The sequence below is a fragment of the Leucoraja erinacea genome, chromosome 15 (genome assembly GCF_028641065.1).
Source record: "Leucoraja erinacea ecotype New England chromosome 15, Leri_hhj_1, whole genome shotgun sequence".
Taxonomy (NCBI): domain Eukaryota; kingdom Metazoa; phylum Chordata; class Chondrichthyes; order Rajiformes; family Rajidae; genus Leucoraja; species Leucoraja erinaceus.
In genome coordinates this window covers 9,397,157-9,415,383 of record NC_073391.1, presented here as the reverse complement: position 1 = coordinate 9,415,383, position 18,227 = coordinate 9,397,157, and the positions used below count along the sequence as shown (strand labels likewise).

At 42.8% G+C, this 18,227-nt stretch overlaps 1 protein-coding gene across 3 annotated transcripts in view; it reads right to left on the bottom strand.

Annotated features, from left to right (window-relative positions):
• The window catches only part of LOC129703932 (serine/threonine-protein kinase 32C), a 283,437-nt gene that overhangs the window by 28,778 nt on the left and 236,432 nt on the right, over positions 1–18,227 (bottom strand). For all 3 annotated transcript variants that reach the window (XM_055646651.1, XM_055646652.1, XM_055646653.1), the window contains exons 4-8: positions 7,420–7,593; positions 5,589–5,626; positions 5,325–5,414; positions 2,775–2,878; positions 2,566–2,682 (exon numbers count right to left, since the gene is read on the bottom strand). In XM_055646651.1, coding sequence (XP_055502626.1) covers positions 2,566–2,682; positions 2,775–2,878; positions 5,325–5,414; positions 5,589–5,626; positions 7,420–7,593 — 523 coding nt within the window. The remainder of the gene's footprint in view (positions 1–2,565; positions 2,683–2,774; positions 2,879–5,324; positions 5,415–5,588; positions 5,627–7,419; positions 7,594–18,227) is intronic.

The window sequence follows — 18,227 nt, the reverse complement described above, 5'->3', positions numbered from 1 at the left end:
TATCCCATTTGCTTTTTTTTTACTGGTATGCAATTGCATGGAACATAAAACAAAGAACTGTGCAGCACCGGAACAGACCCTTTGGCTCACAATATCTGTGGCGAATATGATAGAAAGACCAACTTATGTGCCTGCACATAATCCATATCCCTCCATTCCCTGCATAACATGTGCCTATTCAAAAGCCTCTTAATGATACAATGATACAACTTATTTGAGGTTCAAACAAAATGTTGTTTCTGCAGTCATACACACAAGAAAAAGAACCAAGGCACAACACAATTTACACAAACATCCATCACAGTGAATCTCCTCCTCACTGTGATGGAAGGCAAAGTCTTATCTCTCCCCTGCACTACTCATTCTCCTCCCGATATCAGAGTAAAAGCCCCCGGCGGGCGATGGTAAGTGTCCCGCGGCCATTAAAGTCGCGCCGGGTGATGCAAGGCCGCGCTTCGGGTCTTGGTGTTGGAGCCCCCGGCGGGCACTAGCAAATCCTATTGTATCTGCCTCCACCACCACCCCTGGCAGTAGGTACCGGGCACCTACTACTCTTTATGTAGGAAAACTAGCCCGTACATATTCTTTAAACTTTGTCCCTCTCACCGTAAAGCTATGCCTTCTACTATTTGATAATTCAATCCTGGGAAAAGGTTTTTGAATGTTACCCTACCTATGCCTCTCATAATTATATATACTTCTATCAGGCCTCCCCTCAACCTCTGGCAATCCAGAGAAAACAATCCACATCTACCAAACTTCTCCCTGTAGCTAATGCTTTATAATCCAGGCATTACTTTGTTAAACCTCCTCTGTACCTTTTCCAAAGCCTACACATCCTTCCTGTCTAGGGGTGATAAAAACTGCACGCTCTGCTCCAAGTGTGGACGAACCAAAGTCCTATAAAGTGGCATCATGACTTCCTGACTCATATACTTGATGCATTAACCATCGAAGGCACACATACCATATGCCTTCTTTACCACTCTATCTACTTGTGTTGCCACTTTCAGGGAGTTATAGACTTGGACCGCAAGATCCCTCTGTATAAGAATGCTGCTGAAGGTCTTGCCATTAACTGTATATTTTCTCCTTACATTCAACCTCTCAAAGTGCAACTCCTTACACTTGCTTGGAATACATTCCATCTGCCATTTCTCTGCCTATCTCTGTACCTGTTCTATATCCTTTGACTGGATACATTGACAGCTTTCCTCACAGTCCGCGACTCCTAGCAATCTAGATGTCACCTGCAAACATATGAACCAACCTATCTACATTTACATTCAAGTCATTTATACATATCATAAACAACAGGGGTCCCAGCATAGATCCATGTGGAACTCTACTGGCCCAGCCTGGATATCATCCTTTCACCACAATCCTCTGAATTCTATCAGGTTATGAATTAGATTGTGAGTTATGAATCCATACGATGTCATTGTTCATCCTGTGCATTTTATTCTTCTGGATCAGCCTACCATGAGGGAACTTATCAAATGCCTCACCAAAATGTATTTAGGCAACATTCACTGTCCTATCCTCATCAATCACCTTTATCGTCTCCTCAGATAACCCGACCAAGTTAGTAAGCCGTGACTTGTCGCATACATAGGTATGCTGACTGCTCCCAATTAGCCATTCGCTTCCAAATGTGAAATGTGTGCAAATCTCCACCGGGTGGCACCAGCAATGGCTGCCTCGCCAACTGTTTTTTTTTAGTATGTATTAAATGTATGTTTTTAGTGTTATTTAGCTTGATTTATGGGAGGGAGGGGGAGGGGAGGGGGTTGGGGGAATGTTTATCTAATCTCTTACTTCGACGCATTTCGATAGTATTTTTTCCGTATTGTATCTCCGTCCGCTCTGTGGCCTAACATCGAGGATTTGGCGGCCATTGCTGGAGACCGACTTCTGGAGCTCCACCGCGGGACCCTGCGGGACTTTAACATTGTGGAGCTCGCGGTCTCTGGTTAGAGACTAACTTCAGGAGCTCCAAGCCGCAGGAGCTTCGACTGCCCCGACGCAGGAGATTCGATCGCCCCGACACGGGAGTTTCTATTGCCCTGATGCGGGGGCTTCGACCGTCGGCTGTGGGAGCTTCGATCGCCCCGACAGATGGTTCGACTGCCCCGACCGCGGGAGAAAATGAGGGAAGAAGATTAGACTTTATTGCCTTCCATCACAGTGAGGAATGTGGGGAATCCACTGTGGTGGATGTTTATGTTAACTTTTATGTAATTGTGTGTCTTGTTGCTTTTTCAGTACGGATGAGTGGTAATTCGCATATCACTGTACCTTAATTGGTGACAATAAAAGACCTTTGAAATCTTTGAAATCCTACCCCGAAGAAACCTCTCCCATAGTTTCCCTCCCACTGACAGAAGGCTCACCATGCTATAATTCCCTAGATTCTCTCTACTTCCCTTCTTAAGTAAATGAACAACATGATCTGCACTCCAGTCCTCTGGGACCTTGCCTCTGGCTAGAGATTTATTTCTAGACTTCTCCAAGAAAGCAAGTCGATAACTATTATGGAACACATAATAGGCAATTAAATCTTACCTTTCTTAGCAAAGTAACAACCTCCTTTGTCCAAGTACAGGTGTATTGTACACTGACTGTGCTGAATAATTGAATGAGAGATTCAACGGTAACACTGGAATGGATATCATAGGGTCTCTGAAAAGAAAACAGATGATTGTCAGCAAACCACAGTATAGTCATCATCAATAAAATTGAATTTAAAGTGCAACTATTGGAGAACAATGTACCCATCCTCGAAGAAGTTCATAAGCAGTGACTCCTAGTGACCACCAATCTACCTCAAACGAGTATCCGGTCCCACCATCGACAAAGGAGTGAAAGATCTCTGGAGCTACAAACAACAACAGTAAAATTAATTTAAGTGCCATAATAAGTTAACTTTGAAATCCTTATCATCTATTATTTAGGAAAGAAAAGGAGTCTCGTGGAGAAATAAATAGGAAGATTTTCAAGTAACAATTTTGTGGAATCAGCCACAATTGCTACTCTTTTGGAATCCACGGACAACTACTTCTTAAGGAAAAAATAATCATTGCTCTCTTTGCTGCACGATTCAAATAGGAACAATTTTTTTTTTCGACGCCTTGAACCATTTCATTTTGTTACAGCATTTGTCGCTGGCGGGTGTTCAGCTCATTGCTAAAGTATGAAATAAACACATTTACAGAAAGTGCTTGCATAATCATTACTTTAAATATGATAAAATGTGAAGAATGAGTAATCCATAATGCGGCAAGGTCAGCTGGAACATGCAAACCTGCCAGAAAACACAAAGAGTAATGGCTAAGACGGTGCCAGATCCACTCATCTAGCTGCCCTTTGCTTTCCCTGGCCTGAAAGTGTCCATTGCTGATACTTGGAAGGTAGAAATTATGATGTAAAATCAGGACCAAGCACAAAATGATAATTCTCTACTTACAAAATGAAATCTGTAGATGCTGCGAACCAAAACTATCAAAATTCTTGCACTATTTCTACCGTTATTCCCTTTTCAGCTGTACAAGAAGCAAAGAAAATAGTAAGTTGCTCTTGTATTTTTTTGCATTATTATTATTGGTTAAAGTTGGTTTTCCTGCAAGATAGGTATTGGGGTAACACATTTATACAATAAAACATGGAATATGAACCTGTCAAAATGAGCAGATATGGAGCATCAGAATGTTAGAAAGCCCCAAACCACCTGTAATTTTGACAAAGTTAATAAAAGTGGAAGGACACCAGCCAGCTTCCTGTTGCCGAGTAGAAACATTTAAATATTGGAGTGAGACTTGCCAACACATTTAATCCTCAACTTTAAACGTAACCCTTTCCCTGTTATTTCAAACTGTTTTATTTCTTTTTTTCCAGTCCAGGTAGAAGTTTATGGCCCAAGTTGTTAATTGTTCCTCTCACCACAGATGTTGCCTAACCTGTGCAATATTTCCAACATTTTCTGTTTTTTAGTTTAGATCTTCTGCATCTATTTTTTTGGATTGAAGGTAAACCTTTGGCAGCTGAGTTTTGTAGATCTGGAGAACCAGTTCACAGAAGATCCAATGTATCTTTAAGATCCAATGTATCTGCTTTCTATGGTGGATTCCACTCTCTGCCCATAACCCCATTTTTCCAATCTCTTCCACATCTCTAAATGAAACTAAACTAATATCTCCAAACCTCCTCTATTCCTTTTCTCTGTGACCCTTTCAGCCCTGTCTGATGCTTCTCTCCCTCCTCACAATTCCCTGGCTTCTCCTTGGGGTCCTGGCTCCATTATCACACAGCCAACCAGTCTGCCTAGCTATGGCAAGGCAATGAAGACAATCAGATCCTGCCTCTCCATCCCAAAAGTTGCTTCATCTGGCTACCCAGGCCATAGGTACTCTTCCCGATTCAGAGATAACACCCAGCTCCTCATCTCATGTAAGGATGAAATTAATGTGCTCTTTTGAAGTCAAGGCAAGCATTGATGAGATGTTATGATCTCGAACAAAGCAGGAAGTCTGGTAAATTGCAATCTCAATGAGGTAAATTGCAATCTCAATGAGGTAAATTGTAATCTCAATGAAGAATCCATAATGTTTTAATATTAATGTTAATGTTTTATGTGTCATTCCTAACTCTCACTGTATGTCACTTGCGGGTAGAGCACCAAAGCAAATTCCTTGTATGTGAATACTTGGCCAATAAACTTATTCATTCTCAATTGGTGAAACACATAAGCACATGAAAAGAAATATGTTGTAAGGGAAGAGCATAGATCAAACGTGCATGGATCAAATGGCTTTCTCCTTTGGTGTTTGATGGTATGATTCTCTGATATATGATGAAGAGACATCTTGTCCTTGTTCCATTCGCAATATCGCTGTGAAATGCAGAGTAGAAAAGAGGACTTTTCTCCAGACCATGTTAGTATTTTCCAGACCATCTCTGGAAACTGTGAATATTAGTCTTCTGCAGATCATAGACACAAAATACTGGACTAACTCAGCTGGACAGGCAGCATCGTTGGAGAGAAGGAATGGATGATGTTTCAGGTCGAGACCCTTCTTCAGAATGAAGAAGTGTGAAGTCTGAAGAAGGGTCTCGACCCAAAACGTCACCTGTTCCTTCTCTCCAGAGATGCTGCCGGTCCCGTTGAGCTACTCCACATTGTCTATCTTCGATTTAAACCATCATCTACAGTTCTTTCCTACACTTATGTTAGTCTTCTCTTCTGCGAAGTTATAGGTGGAATAGAGAGAATCCACAAAGGAGATTAGAGTCAAATGATCAAGTTATACAATCTAATTAATGCTCACCCATGTATGGCTTTGTTCCAGCCAAAGCAGTTGCTCTTTCTCCATCTTTAATAATTGTTGCTATGTTGAAATCTGTCAGATGTGCATGACCTGAAAGAGTGTGCTTGCTTAAAAACAGAGGCATCAGACAACACAAACAGCAGAGACAAAAAGAACAGCTTTGCATAGCATTTGCTGTCAGGTGCAAAACATTAGAGCTAAATCCATTAGGAATGCCATTAATGAAGAGACTGGTTGTAAATGCAAATTAGCATATTTTCTAACCTTGCTCATCAAGAAGAATGTTGTCAGGCTTGACATCCCTGCAAAAGAAGCAAAGGTAAATGCACAAATAATGAATATATTTAATGAGCCCTGTCTGTTTTATTTAATTTCTTAAATGAAACTTCTCCGCAGTTCCAAATGTAGTCAAGTTAACCGCCAGACTTCAGTGCTTACTCACAACCAATATTGCTCAATCCTGACCATTATATGACTTCATTATAAAGAGTCTAATATTCTATTTCCATACACAAAATGAACTAATTGTGTAATAACACAATCAGTTAGAAGTTTGAGAAATGGTGTTGAATTTGCAGGAACGTGCATCACAAAGGTTCTTACCATATATAAGGTCATATGTGATAGGAGCAGAATTAGGCCATTCGGCTCATCAAGTCTATTCTGCCATTCAATCATGGCTGATCTATCGCTCCCTCCTAACCCCATTCTCCTATAAGGTCATAAGTGATGGGTATATATATATAGGTATATATATATATATATATATATATATATATATATATATTTATTTTTTTGAAAGGTACAAGCAAGCAGGAGGCTATATGAACAGCTGTTTATATTTGCCAATGACTAAACTAGGTCAGAGCTAATACAGATTCCCTCCGCAAGAGACTTTCACAGAAAGCACAGAAGGAAATGAACAGCATTATAAGTACTAAAGAATTAAAGTGTTAAAGAAGGAACTGCAGATGCTGGAAGATCGAAGGTAGGTACACAAAAATGCTGGAGAAACTCAGCGGGTGCAGCAGCATCTATGGAGCGAAAGAAATAGGTGACGTTTCGGGCCAAAACCCTTCTTCAGACTGATGGTGGGTGGGGGGGGGGGGGGGGGGAGAAGGAAGGAGAAAGGGAGGAGGAGGAGCCCGAGGGCGGGGGGATGGGAGGAGACAGCTCGAGGGTTAAGGAAGGGGAGGAGACAGCAAGGGCTAGCAAAATTGGGAGAATTCAATGTTCATGCCATCCAGACGCAAGCAACCCAGGCGGAATATGAGGTGCTGGTCCTCCAATTTCCGGTGTTGCTCACTCTGGCAATGGAGGAGACCCAGGACAGAGAGGTCGGATTGGGAATGGGAGGGGCAGTTGAAGTGCTGAGCCACCGGGAGATCAGGTAGGTTATTGCGGACTGAGCGGAGGTGTTCGGCAAAACGATTGCCCAACCTCCGCTTAGTCTCCCCGATGTAAATCAGCTGACATCTAGAGCAGCGGATGCAGTGGATGAGGTTGGAGGAGATGCAGGTGAACCTTTGTCGCACCTGGAACGACTGCTTGGGTCCTTGAATGGAGTCGAGGGGGGAGGTGAAGGGACAGGTGTTGCATTTCTTGCGATTGCAACGGAAAGTGCCTGGGGAGGGGGTGGTACGGGAGGGAAGGGAAGAATTGACAAGGGAGTTGCGGAGGGAGCGGTCTTTGCGGAAGGCAGACATAGGGGGAGATGGGAAGATGTGGCGAGTGGTGGGGTCACGTTGGAGGTGGCGGAAATGGCGGAGGATTATTTGTTGTATTTGCCGGCTGGTGGGGTGAAAGGTGAGGATTAGGGGGGCTCTACCCTTGTTGCGAGTGCGGGGATGGGGAGAGAGAGCAGTGTTGCGGGGTATGGACCAGACCCTGGTGCGAGCCTCATCTATGGTGTAGGAGGGGAATCCCCGTTTCCTGAAGAGCGAGGACATTTCCGATGCCCTGGTGTGGAACGTCTAAGTACTACTATCAATTCTTATGCTGATGTCTGTAACATGTGATATTGCAGTAAAAAGGACTGACAAGTTTTTTTTTGGTGGAATCAACTTAAATTAATGCGTCTTTTTCCATCCATTACCTGTGGATAATGTGCTGCCCCTGTAAATAGTCTAATGCCATGGCCATTTCACAGATGTAGAGTTTCACTGCATCCTCTGTAAACTGGACATTTTGTTGAAGGTGATAGCGAAGATCGCCACCCAAGAGGAGGTCAACCACCATGAACATATCCTCTTCATCCTGAAAGGAATACCTAAAGCCAGGTACAAAAATATGACAGCATTTGTCAACAAATAAATTGTTCTACAATAAAGCACACAATTTAAAAGCTTGACCACAGCAGAGTAACAGTATCTGTGCATTCGTATGGTACTGATGCAACATTTTACAAGCAAACATGTTTAAAAACTGTTTAAGAAAGAACTTCTGATGCTGGTAAAATGGAAGGTAGACAAAACTGCTGGAGAAACTCAGCGGGTCAGGCAGCATCTATGGAACGAAGGTGAGGCAGCATCTTCCTTCGCTCCACAGATGCTGCCTCACCCACTGAGGTTTTAAAACTGTGCCCTTTAGAGCAGCTGATGACTGTTTTAATAACTAACTAAAGTCCCTAAAGATACAATGAAACAATGCCATTAAGATGGAAAGAGCGCAGGGAAGATTTATGAGGGTGCTGCCAGGACTCCAAAGTCCGAGCCATGGGGAAAGGTTAGGCAGACTAGGACTTTATTTCTTGGAAGGCAGGAGGCTAAGGGGAGATCTTGTAGTGGTGTATAAAATCATGAGTGGAATAGACATGAGGTGATTGCACAGAGTCTTTTACTCAGGATAGGCAATTCAAGAACCAGAGGACAAAGCTTGAAGATGAGAGGGGAAAGATTTAATGGGAGCCCGAGAGGTGACTTTTTCACTCAGAGGATGGTTGGTAAATGGAATGAAATGAGTAGTTACGTCAACTACTATAACAGCATTTAAAAGCCATTGGGACAGGAATATGGATCGGAGAGGTTTAGAGGGATGTGGGCCAAACACGACAAATGAGTCCAGCTTTGATGTTTGGCATGAATGAGTTGGGCTGAAGGGCCTGTGTCCATCCTGCATGACTATTTGACTAATGAGAAGGGTGCACTAACATCTGACATCTCCTTTTGTAGTCTGTGCAGGCAAGAAAATCTTGTGTATGATTTCCAGCCACCCCAGGCTCCAGGATCACTCCTTTAGAAAAGTTGATTTCACTGATTTTTTTGAGCTGCTTTTTTGGGAAGGCTTTCTCCGGAAACTCCACTGAGCATATCTGCTGGAGGTTTTTATGCATCATCCTACTGTCATTAAAGTAGGACCTCGGCAATTATCCTTTCCACAAGAACTCTTAATATCCATCTTGTAGCAGTCCATTACATAACCACAGTTTGTTTGGATTCATAGAGTTTGAAAATGTGCACAACACTAAACGCTTTTATCCACTTAACAGGTTACCGTTCCATTATTACGTGCATTAAAACATATATTTTGTCTTTAAGAGGGTAATTCATTGGCAATAACCATTTTTGTCAAATTGCATTAACATTTGGGGACAATAATCACAAAACAATCTTGTTAAATACACATAAACGCACAGCTTTTGATATGCAATAAAATTCTGGAATATACTGAGATAATTCCAATTCTCACTGCTTGTGAAATAGCTAGCGACCTTATTTATGACATTTTTCAAAATTTGGAAATCCAGATAAAGTCTAAGACTAGAGGGTACAGTTAGAAATGTCAAAGAATAGAGGGTGCAGCTTTCAGTTCAGAGGGGGAATGTTTAAAGGAGATATCTGGGACACAGTCTTTTTACACAGAGACTGGTGGGTGACTAAAATATGCTGCTAGGAATAGTGGTCGAGGCAAATACGATAGTGGTATTTAAGAGGATTTTAGCTAGGTACGTGGATATTCAGGGCATTGAGGGATATGGATCACGTGCAGGCAGAGAATAGTTCATCTTGGCATCTTGTTCAGCATATTCATCGTGTGCCAAAGGCCCTGTACCTGAGCTCTACTGTTCTATGTTCAATTTGGTGTGAAAGACATAATTCAACTAATCCCCTTAATCTTAGCCACCAGAAAAAGAGTGGCTGATAAAGGAAGGAGATTATGTAGAAGAAATGAAATGTCAGACTGGAGGATGCTGAGAGGAGTTCTGCATATATTATTTCTTCAATTCTTCTGTAGGTAAATACCAAGATGCTCAAATTAACTGATGAAACAAAAACAGTGCACTAAAAATAACAAAAATAAGATTCATATCATTTGCTCATTGAGACACAGAGGCAGCAAATAAATCAATAAGGAAAAACAAAAATTAGATATGGATGAAAAATGGTGAAGCTTATATGTATATAATGAAGGAAATTGGATTTTTGCAGGAAGGCAGAAAGTAATCTACAAACAATGGTACATGGATTAACATTAATCTCTGAATGGCTTTGCAAGCTATTTAAAATAGCTAGTGGATTGATAGAATATAATAAAACAAGGCAAACTCACTTGTTTATTTTATGAATAGGATGAGGTGAACAGATGGGGCTATTGTGTAGTCAGTCAATCATTCAATCACACCTCCGGTCAATTAGGCTCCACACTGGACAAACTACCCTTTTCAATTTGCTAATTGTTTACAATACCTTGGTTACATAGCATTTAGAGTACATTGTGCAGGGAAGAACTGCAGATGTTGGTTTAAACCGAAGATAGACACAAAAAGCTGGAGTGCCTCAGCGGGCCAGACAGCATCTCTAGAGAGAAGGAATAGGTGATGTTTTGGGTCGAGAACCTTCTTTAGGCTGAGTCAGGGGAAAGAAAAACAAGGGATATAGACGGTGATATAGAGAGATATAGAACAAATGAATAAAAGATATGCAAAAAAGTAACGATGATAAAGGAAATATGCTATTGTTAGCTGTGGGCTGGATGAAAATGAGTAACAATGATACTCAACAAGAATACTTTTAAACTAGTACAATGACTTGGGTGGGGGAGGGATGGAGAGAGAGTGGTTGAAAGGGTTACTTGAAGTTAGAGAAATCAATATTCATACCGCTGGGTTGTAAGCTGGGTTGCAATATGAGGTGCTGTTCCACCATTTTGCGTTTGGCCTCACTAATGTAAAATACATTATTTGGTTACCATCAGCACAAATAATAATGGAGTTGGATTTAAAAGATGACATAAAGTAGAAACTGGGAGAACTAATAAACAGATAATTGCCAACATAAGACAATGGGGTCAGTTGTGACAACGAGAAATATATACCTCAAGATTATGACAATAGAGATTCCTAAATTCCCTCTTACTATATGATAGGGTATGAGTATATGAGGATATCCTATACACAAAGGATATATCTTATCCTTACAATACATAGCATTTAGAGTACTTAGATGAGATATATCTTATCCTTTATTATCTTTATCCTTCGAAAAAAGCCTTCGTTTTGAAATGACATCAAAATCTACAGCAGTTGACTGCTATCAAAGTCAACAAATAACTACGACCAGAGACGTATGAAACAACTCAAAAAAGCTTGAATAATTTTAAGATAATAAAGCAAACTTTTTGTCAAATAAATTCTTCCAATCCCATTCTGTCTCCGGGAGCTTCGGCTGTGGGGCCCACTAGGAGCTACTGCTGGGTGGAGTACAAGCGCTGAAGAGGTCCTGGCAAGCAGAGGGACATCGGGTGGCGGGACGACCGAAATAGAGGTGACGGCAGCAAAGGGCCTTTGTGGCCAGCTGTAGCTGGGACTGTGAAATGACACCAAAATGGCGACTTTTGCACATAGACTCAGTGGACTGTTCTGTACATTCTGTACATTCTGCACTCTGCCATTCAATCATTGCTGATCTCTGTCTCCTAATCCTATTTTCCTGCCTTCTCCCCATAATCCTTGACACGTGTTCGAATCAAGAATTTGTCCATCTCTGCCTTAGAAATATCCACTGACTTGGCCTCCGCAGCCTTCTGTGGCAATGAGTTCCACAGATTGACTACCCTCTGACTAAAGAAGTTCTTCCTCACCTCCTTTCTAAAAGAGACCCCTTTAATTCTGAGGCTTGACATCTGGTCCAAGACTAGGGTTGCCAACTTTCTCACTCCCAAATAAGGGACAAAAAGTCAAAATAAGGGACAAATTACCCGACGCCAATCCTGACTCGGCCTTGGCTGGGTGAATGATGAGTTGGCCCGGGTGCTAGACTGCACACAAAGCCCAGCCGGCGGGCCAGCTGAGGAATTTTGGCCCATGCGACGTCGTGCACAAAGTCCGGCACCCCATCCAACTCATGAACCGATGATCGGCCAAGAGAATGAGGGGTGGTGGTGTTGGCGATAAGCAAAGGTCCGAAGGTCAGACAGCTGGTCGGGCTGCCGACCGATGGGGCCACGGGTGAGGCGGTGCTGCTGCACTCCATAGGCTGCACAACGTCAGGACAGTGGAAACATCCTTTCCACATCCACTCTATTTATGCCTTTCATTATTCTGTAGGTTTTAATGAGGTTCCCCCTCAACCTTCTAAACTCCAGTAGAGTCCCAGTGCTGTCAAATGCTCATCATATGCAAACCCACTCATTCCTGGAATAATTCTTGTAAACCTCCTCTGGACCTTCTCCAGAACCAGCACATCCTTCCTCAGATATGCGGCCCAAATTTGCTCACAGTTCTCCAAATGGAGCCTGACCAGCGCATTCTAGACCCTTAGCATTACATCTCTGTTTTTGTATTCCAGTCCTCTTGATATAAATGCTAGCATTAAATTTGCCTTCCTTACTACCAATTTGACATTCAAATTAACTTTTTGGGAGTCCTGCACCAGCACTCCCAAGTCTCTTTGCATCAATTTCTGGATTCTCTATCCATAAAACCATATATTCTCTATCCATTTAGAAAATAATCTGCGCTTTTATCCTTATTACCAAAATGCATGACTCCGCACTTTGCTATACTGAATGTCATCTGCCACTTCTCTGCCCACTCTCCGAACCTGTCTAAGTCTTTCTGCAGAGTCCTTGCTTCCTTTGTACTGCCTGATCCTTCTCCTATCTTGGCCACAAAGACTTTAATCCCCTTATCCAAATCATTATTATACGACGTGAAGAGACACGGCCCCAGCACCGACCCTTGCGGAACTCCACTCATCATTGGCAGCCAACGTGAAAAGGCACCTTATGTTGCAACTCTTTGCCTTTGCCATCCAGCCAACCCGCTATCCATGTTAGTATGTGTAGGAAGGAACTGCAGATGCTGGTTTAACGCAAAGATAGACACACAATGTTGGACATTTCGGGTTGAGACCCTTCTTCAGACAGTCTGAAGAAGAGTTTCAACTCAAAATGTCACCCATTCTTTCTCTCCAGAGATGCTGCCTGTCCCGCTGAGTTACTCCAGCATCCGTGCTAGTATCTTCCCTTTAACACCGTGGGCTTGCTGATCTGTATGCAGAAAACGTATTTCACTGTACCTGGGTACACGTGATAATAACAAAACCATTGAACATTGGTGATAGAAATGTATTTGAATACATTAAGATTAAGTAAGGGAAAAATCAGTTACTGACACTTTTTCAATCCAAGCTGATGCATGGGAATGTCAACCAAAGTTGAGGGTCCAAATAAAGAGTGCACCCTGCCCCTCAGCTCAGCATGACTGAGCTCCAGTATTGGACTCAGCATCAAGTCCAGCAGCAAAGCTGTTGTTCAGATCTGTCATTGACACAAGTCCAGTTCACCTCTGCCTTCTACGATGCAAAGAACAGGAGCAGAAGTTAGAGGTGAGCTGACTTATTTCTTGGCTGAACTGCTGTCAAACGGAAGGACAGATTGGGACATAATCAGAGGGTTTATAGAGTCCTAGAGTCATAGTCATACAGCGAGAAAACAGGACTTTCGGACCAATTAGCCCACACAGGCCAATGTGAAGGCAAATGGGGTATTAGCCCAGCGTGCCAACTACGAGTTATAAAGTCATAGAGTGATTACTATTAAACATGTCCCCCTTCACCTTAAACATGTGTCCTCTGGTCCTCGATTCACCTACTCTGGGCAAGAAACTGTGTGTCTACCCGATCTAATCCTCTCACTACCCACAGCATAGTGGCAGTACATACACCAGAAGTATTGTAGCAGTTCAAGAAAGTATCTCGCCATTACCTTCTTAAAGGGTAATTAAGGACGGGCAATAAATGCCACCAATGCTCACATCCTGAAATAGGCATTGATAGATTTGTATTATAATTTTCCTCCTGCCGTTCACAATCAAATTCAAGATAGAATATCATATATGCTTTCAGTACCAGACTGCATAATCTAGTAAACTTGCTTCTGAACTCATTATTTAAAGACTACATTCCACTGATTCCAGCTTGTCGACAATAGGCTGTTGCCATTCATTTGACTTTCAATTATTATTTTATCATTATCGGAAAAAGCTGAAACATATTTTACAAATATTTGTAATCTACCATATATTATTAAAATGGATACGCATTACTCTCACTTCATTACATTGTTTATATGGCCTAGTCTCCAGAAGTGCAAAAAAACACATCTGGATCAAACTAAAACAATAAATCTTTAAATGCAGAATAATAACATGAACCATCTGCAAACACTTGGCAGACCGTGATTTTTCAGCATTAGCATAACATTACAACCGCCTGCCAAAAATGATCCATGCATACTTGATAACCCACTAAAGTGATGCATAGTCATTTTATTATGCTTTATACAATTCACACAATTAAATATTTCACAAACATTTTTCTCCTATTGCAGTGAGCCGAATTTCCCCTAGGAATTTGCCTATGGATTCAACAGCAGAGGCTTGACTCTGGAGCAAAAATGCATCTGATCACTTCAGAAAGGCAGCATCTGAGAGGGTAAAGGAATTGAGACCTCATATTGAGACACTGAATGGGGAGGGAAGATTGCCAGTGTAAAGAGGCCAAGGGTGATAGGTAGATAGGGTTGCCAACTGTCCCGTATTAGCCGGGATATCCTGTTTGTCCCATACAGGACCGCCCTTGTCCCGTATTTGACTACCTACTGCTCGGGTCGAGGGGACTGTCGGTTCGGAGCGCCGCGTCCGGCCCTGCTTCACCCGTCCCGACGTAGTGCATCTCATGGAGTGCAGCAGCAGCGTCCCGCCCGTGGCCCCGTCGGTCGGCAGCACGGCCAGCTGTGTGTCCTTTGGACCTACGCATTCCTCCCGCACCACCACCCCTCCTTCTCATGGCCGATCATCGGTTCATGAGTTGGATGGGGTGCTGGACTTTGTGTACAGCAGAATACAAAGCCCAGCCGGCGGGCCAGTTGAGGAATTTGGCCTGGGCGCCGGACTTTGCACGCGACGTTGCACGCAAAGTCCGGTGCCCAGGCCAACTCAGCATTCACCCAGCCACGGCCGATTTGGTCATCTAATTGCCCCAGACTTGGTGACTTGGTTGATGCCCTGTCACTTTCCGTGCATCAGTTGCACGTCTGGTTTGTCGAAAAGATCAAAATTGAAAATTTGAAGTACGGTTTCTACCGAATGTGTATCGCTTTTGCACCATCGTAAAGCCGTGGGGAATTTATGCCCACAAGGTATAGGCTTAAGATGTTAGAGGAGAGCTTTAAGAGGGATCTCATGTGTAACTTTTTCACTCGGAGGATGATCTACATTTTGAATGAACTGCCAGAAGAAGCTGTAGAAGCAGATACAATTATGATGTTTAAAAGTAATCTGGACAAATAAATGGATAGAATGGGTGTAGTAACATAGAAACATAGAAAATAGGCGCAGGGAGGCCATTCAGCCCTTCGAGCCTGCACCGCCATTCAATATGAGCTGCTGATCATCCAACTCAGTATCCTGTACCTGCCTTCTCTCATTACCCCCTGATCCCTTTAGCCACAAGGGCCACATCTAACTCCCTCTTAAATATAGCCAATTAACTGGCATCAACTATCTTCTGTGGCAGAGAATTCCGCAGATTCACCTCTCTCTGCGTGGCAAATATTTTTCTCATCTTGGTCCTAAATGACTTCCCCTTTATCGTTAACTACCTAAACTACCCTCAACTACCTTCTATGGCAGGGAGTTCCAGAGATTCATCACTCTCTGTGTAAAAAATGTTTTTCTCATCTCAGTCCTAAAAGATTTCCCCTTTATCCTTAAACTGTGACCCCCTTGTTCTGGACTTCCCCAACATCGGGAACAATCTTCCTGCATCTAGCCTGTCCAACCCCTTAAGAATTTTGTATGTTTCTATAGCGAGTACAAGCCGAGTCTATCCAGCCTTTCTTCATATGAAAGTCCTGACATCCCAAGAATCAGTCTGGTGAACCTTCTCTGTACTCCCTCTATGGCAAGAATGTACTTCCTCAGATTAGGAGACCAAAACTGCACGCAATACTCCAGGTGTGGTCTCACCAAGACCCTGTACAACTGCAGTAGAACCTCCCTGCTCCTATACTCAAATCCTTTTGCTATGAAAGCTAACATACCATTCGCTTTCTTCACTGCCTGCTGCAACTGCATGCCTACTTTCAATGACTGGTGTACCATGACACTCATGACTCATTGCATCTCCCCTTTACCTAATCGGCCACCATTCAGGTATAAGTCTACTTTCCTGTTTTTGCCACCAAAGTTGATAACCTCACATTTATCCACATTATACTGCATCTGCCATGCATTTGCCCACTCACCCAGCCTATCCAAGTCATCTTGCAGCCTCCTAGCATCCTCCTCAGCTAACACTGCCCACCAGCTTTGTGTCATCCGCAAACTTGGAGATGTCGCATTCAATTCCCTCGTCCAAATCATTAATATATATTATAAATAGCTGGGATCCCAGCACTGAGCCTTGCGGTACCCCACTAGTCACTGCCTGCCATTGTGAAAAGGACCCGTTAACTCCTACTCTTTGCTTCCTGTCTGCCAGCCAGTTCTCTATCCACATCAATACTGAACCCCCAATACCGCGTGCTTTAAGTTTGTATACTAATCTGTGTAGAGGACTACAGGACAAATAAAGGCAAATGTGTGTCACCTTAGAGCTAGAGTCATGGAGTCATACAGCATGGAAACAGGCCCTTCAGCCCAACTTGCCTACACTAATCCACAAGTCCCATGTGCGCTAGTCCCACCTGCCTGTGTTTGGCACATATTCCTCTCAGCCTATCCGATCCATGTATCTCCCTAAATGTTTCTTAAACATTGTGATGGTCCCTGCCTCAACTATCTCCATCGGCATTTCATTCCATACACTCACCACCTGTTGTGTAAAAAAGTTACTCCTCAGACTCCTATTAAATCTTTCCCCGCTCACCTTAAACCTATGTCCTCTGGCTCTCGATTCCCCAACTCTGGAGAAGTGACTGCGTTCACCGGATCTATTCCTCACATGATTTTGTACACCTCTATAAGTCACCCCTCATCCTCCTGCGCTCCAAGGAATAGTGTCTTAGCCTGCTCAACCTCTCCCTATAGCTCAGTCCCCCAATCCCTGGCATTATCCTCATCTTGTCTCCACCCTTTCCAGCTTGACAACATCTTTCCTATAACATGGTGCCTAAAACTGAACACAATGCTCTAAATGTGGCCACACCCATGTCTTATATAACTATGACATGACCTCCCAACTTCTACATTCAATACTGACTGATGAAGGCCAATGTGCCAAAAGCCTTTTTGACTACCTGTGATACCACTTTCAAGGAAACTGGTCAACATGGATGAGGTGGGCTGAAGGGCCTGTTTCCATGCTGTATAGCTGACTCTGTAAGCCTAGCCTCTCTGAATGTCTCTTACAACTTTTAAGCTTGCTGGCTGCAGTGACATAAAATTGATTAACAGACATATTAATTTATGCCAATTGAATGGTTAAATGATTTGGCATTGAATTGGATTGGAATAATAAACATCAGAACTAAATGCTCTCAACATTGGCCAAACATTCTTAGAAGGCTGGAAAATGATTAGGATGCAAATATCAGCAATACTTACATATTAAAAGAATGACACAAAAAGGTCACGCAGATATCGAACCCGGCGTTTGGAAGCCGCGGTCACGTGACTCGGGAGGGGACGCTTGTTTTGCCCGGTTTTTCACTTGCGCGCATTAGTTCAGTGCTGACCACCGTTGTGGGCAGACGTGTCGGGAGAACCTGTATACTGGATATCGACCTTTTGAATAAAGATCTGTTGAAAACTCCAGTAGTCGTTTCTCAGACCACTAAAACCTATTCCTTTTTTCCAGAGATGCCGTCTGACCCACTGAGTTACTCCAGCTTTTTCTGTCTATCTTTGGTTTAAACCAGCATCTACAGTTCCTTCCTACAAGTGAATATTAATAAGTCTGGAGTACCAATACCGCAATTTAAAAAAAATAAGATTATTTCCCCGTTTGATTTGCTGTCACTCTTTTCAAAAGCTCAGATAAATGTCAACAAAACTACAGGTTGACTAAACAATGACCTAGTTAGTGTTGACAGTTATTATGGCCGGGTTACCACATATGTTAGACACAAAAGCTGGAGTAACTCAGCGAGTCAGGCAGCATCCCTGGAGAAAAGGAATAGGTGACGTTTCTGGTCCAGACCCTTCCTCAGTCTGAAGACCCTTCCTCGATCCGAAACATCATATTTCTTTTGACCAGAGATGCCTCCTGACCCGCTGAGTTACTCCAGCTTTTTGTGTCTGTCTTCGGTTTAAACCAGCACCTGCAGTTCCTTCTTACACATTACAACATATGTTATTAGCTACAGGACTCAATTTACAATCAAGAATGTAATTTAGAGCCCATGTTCCAACTCTCAGATGTTTGCTTGACCACTTCCTAGAAGGTCCAATTGCCTGAAATG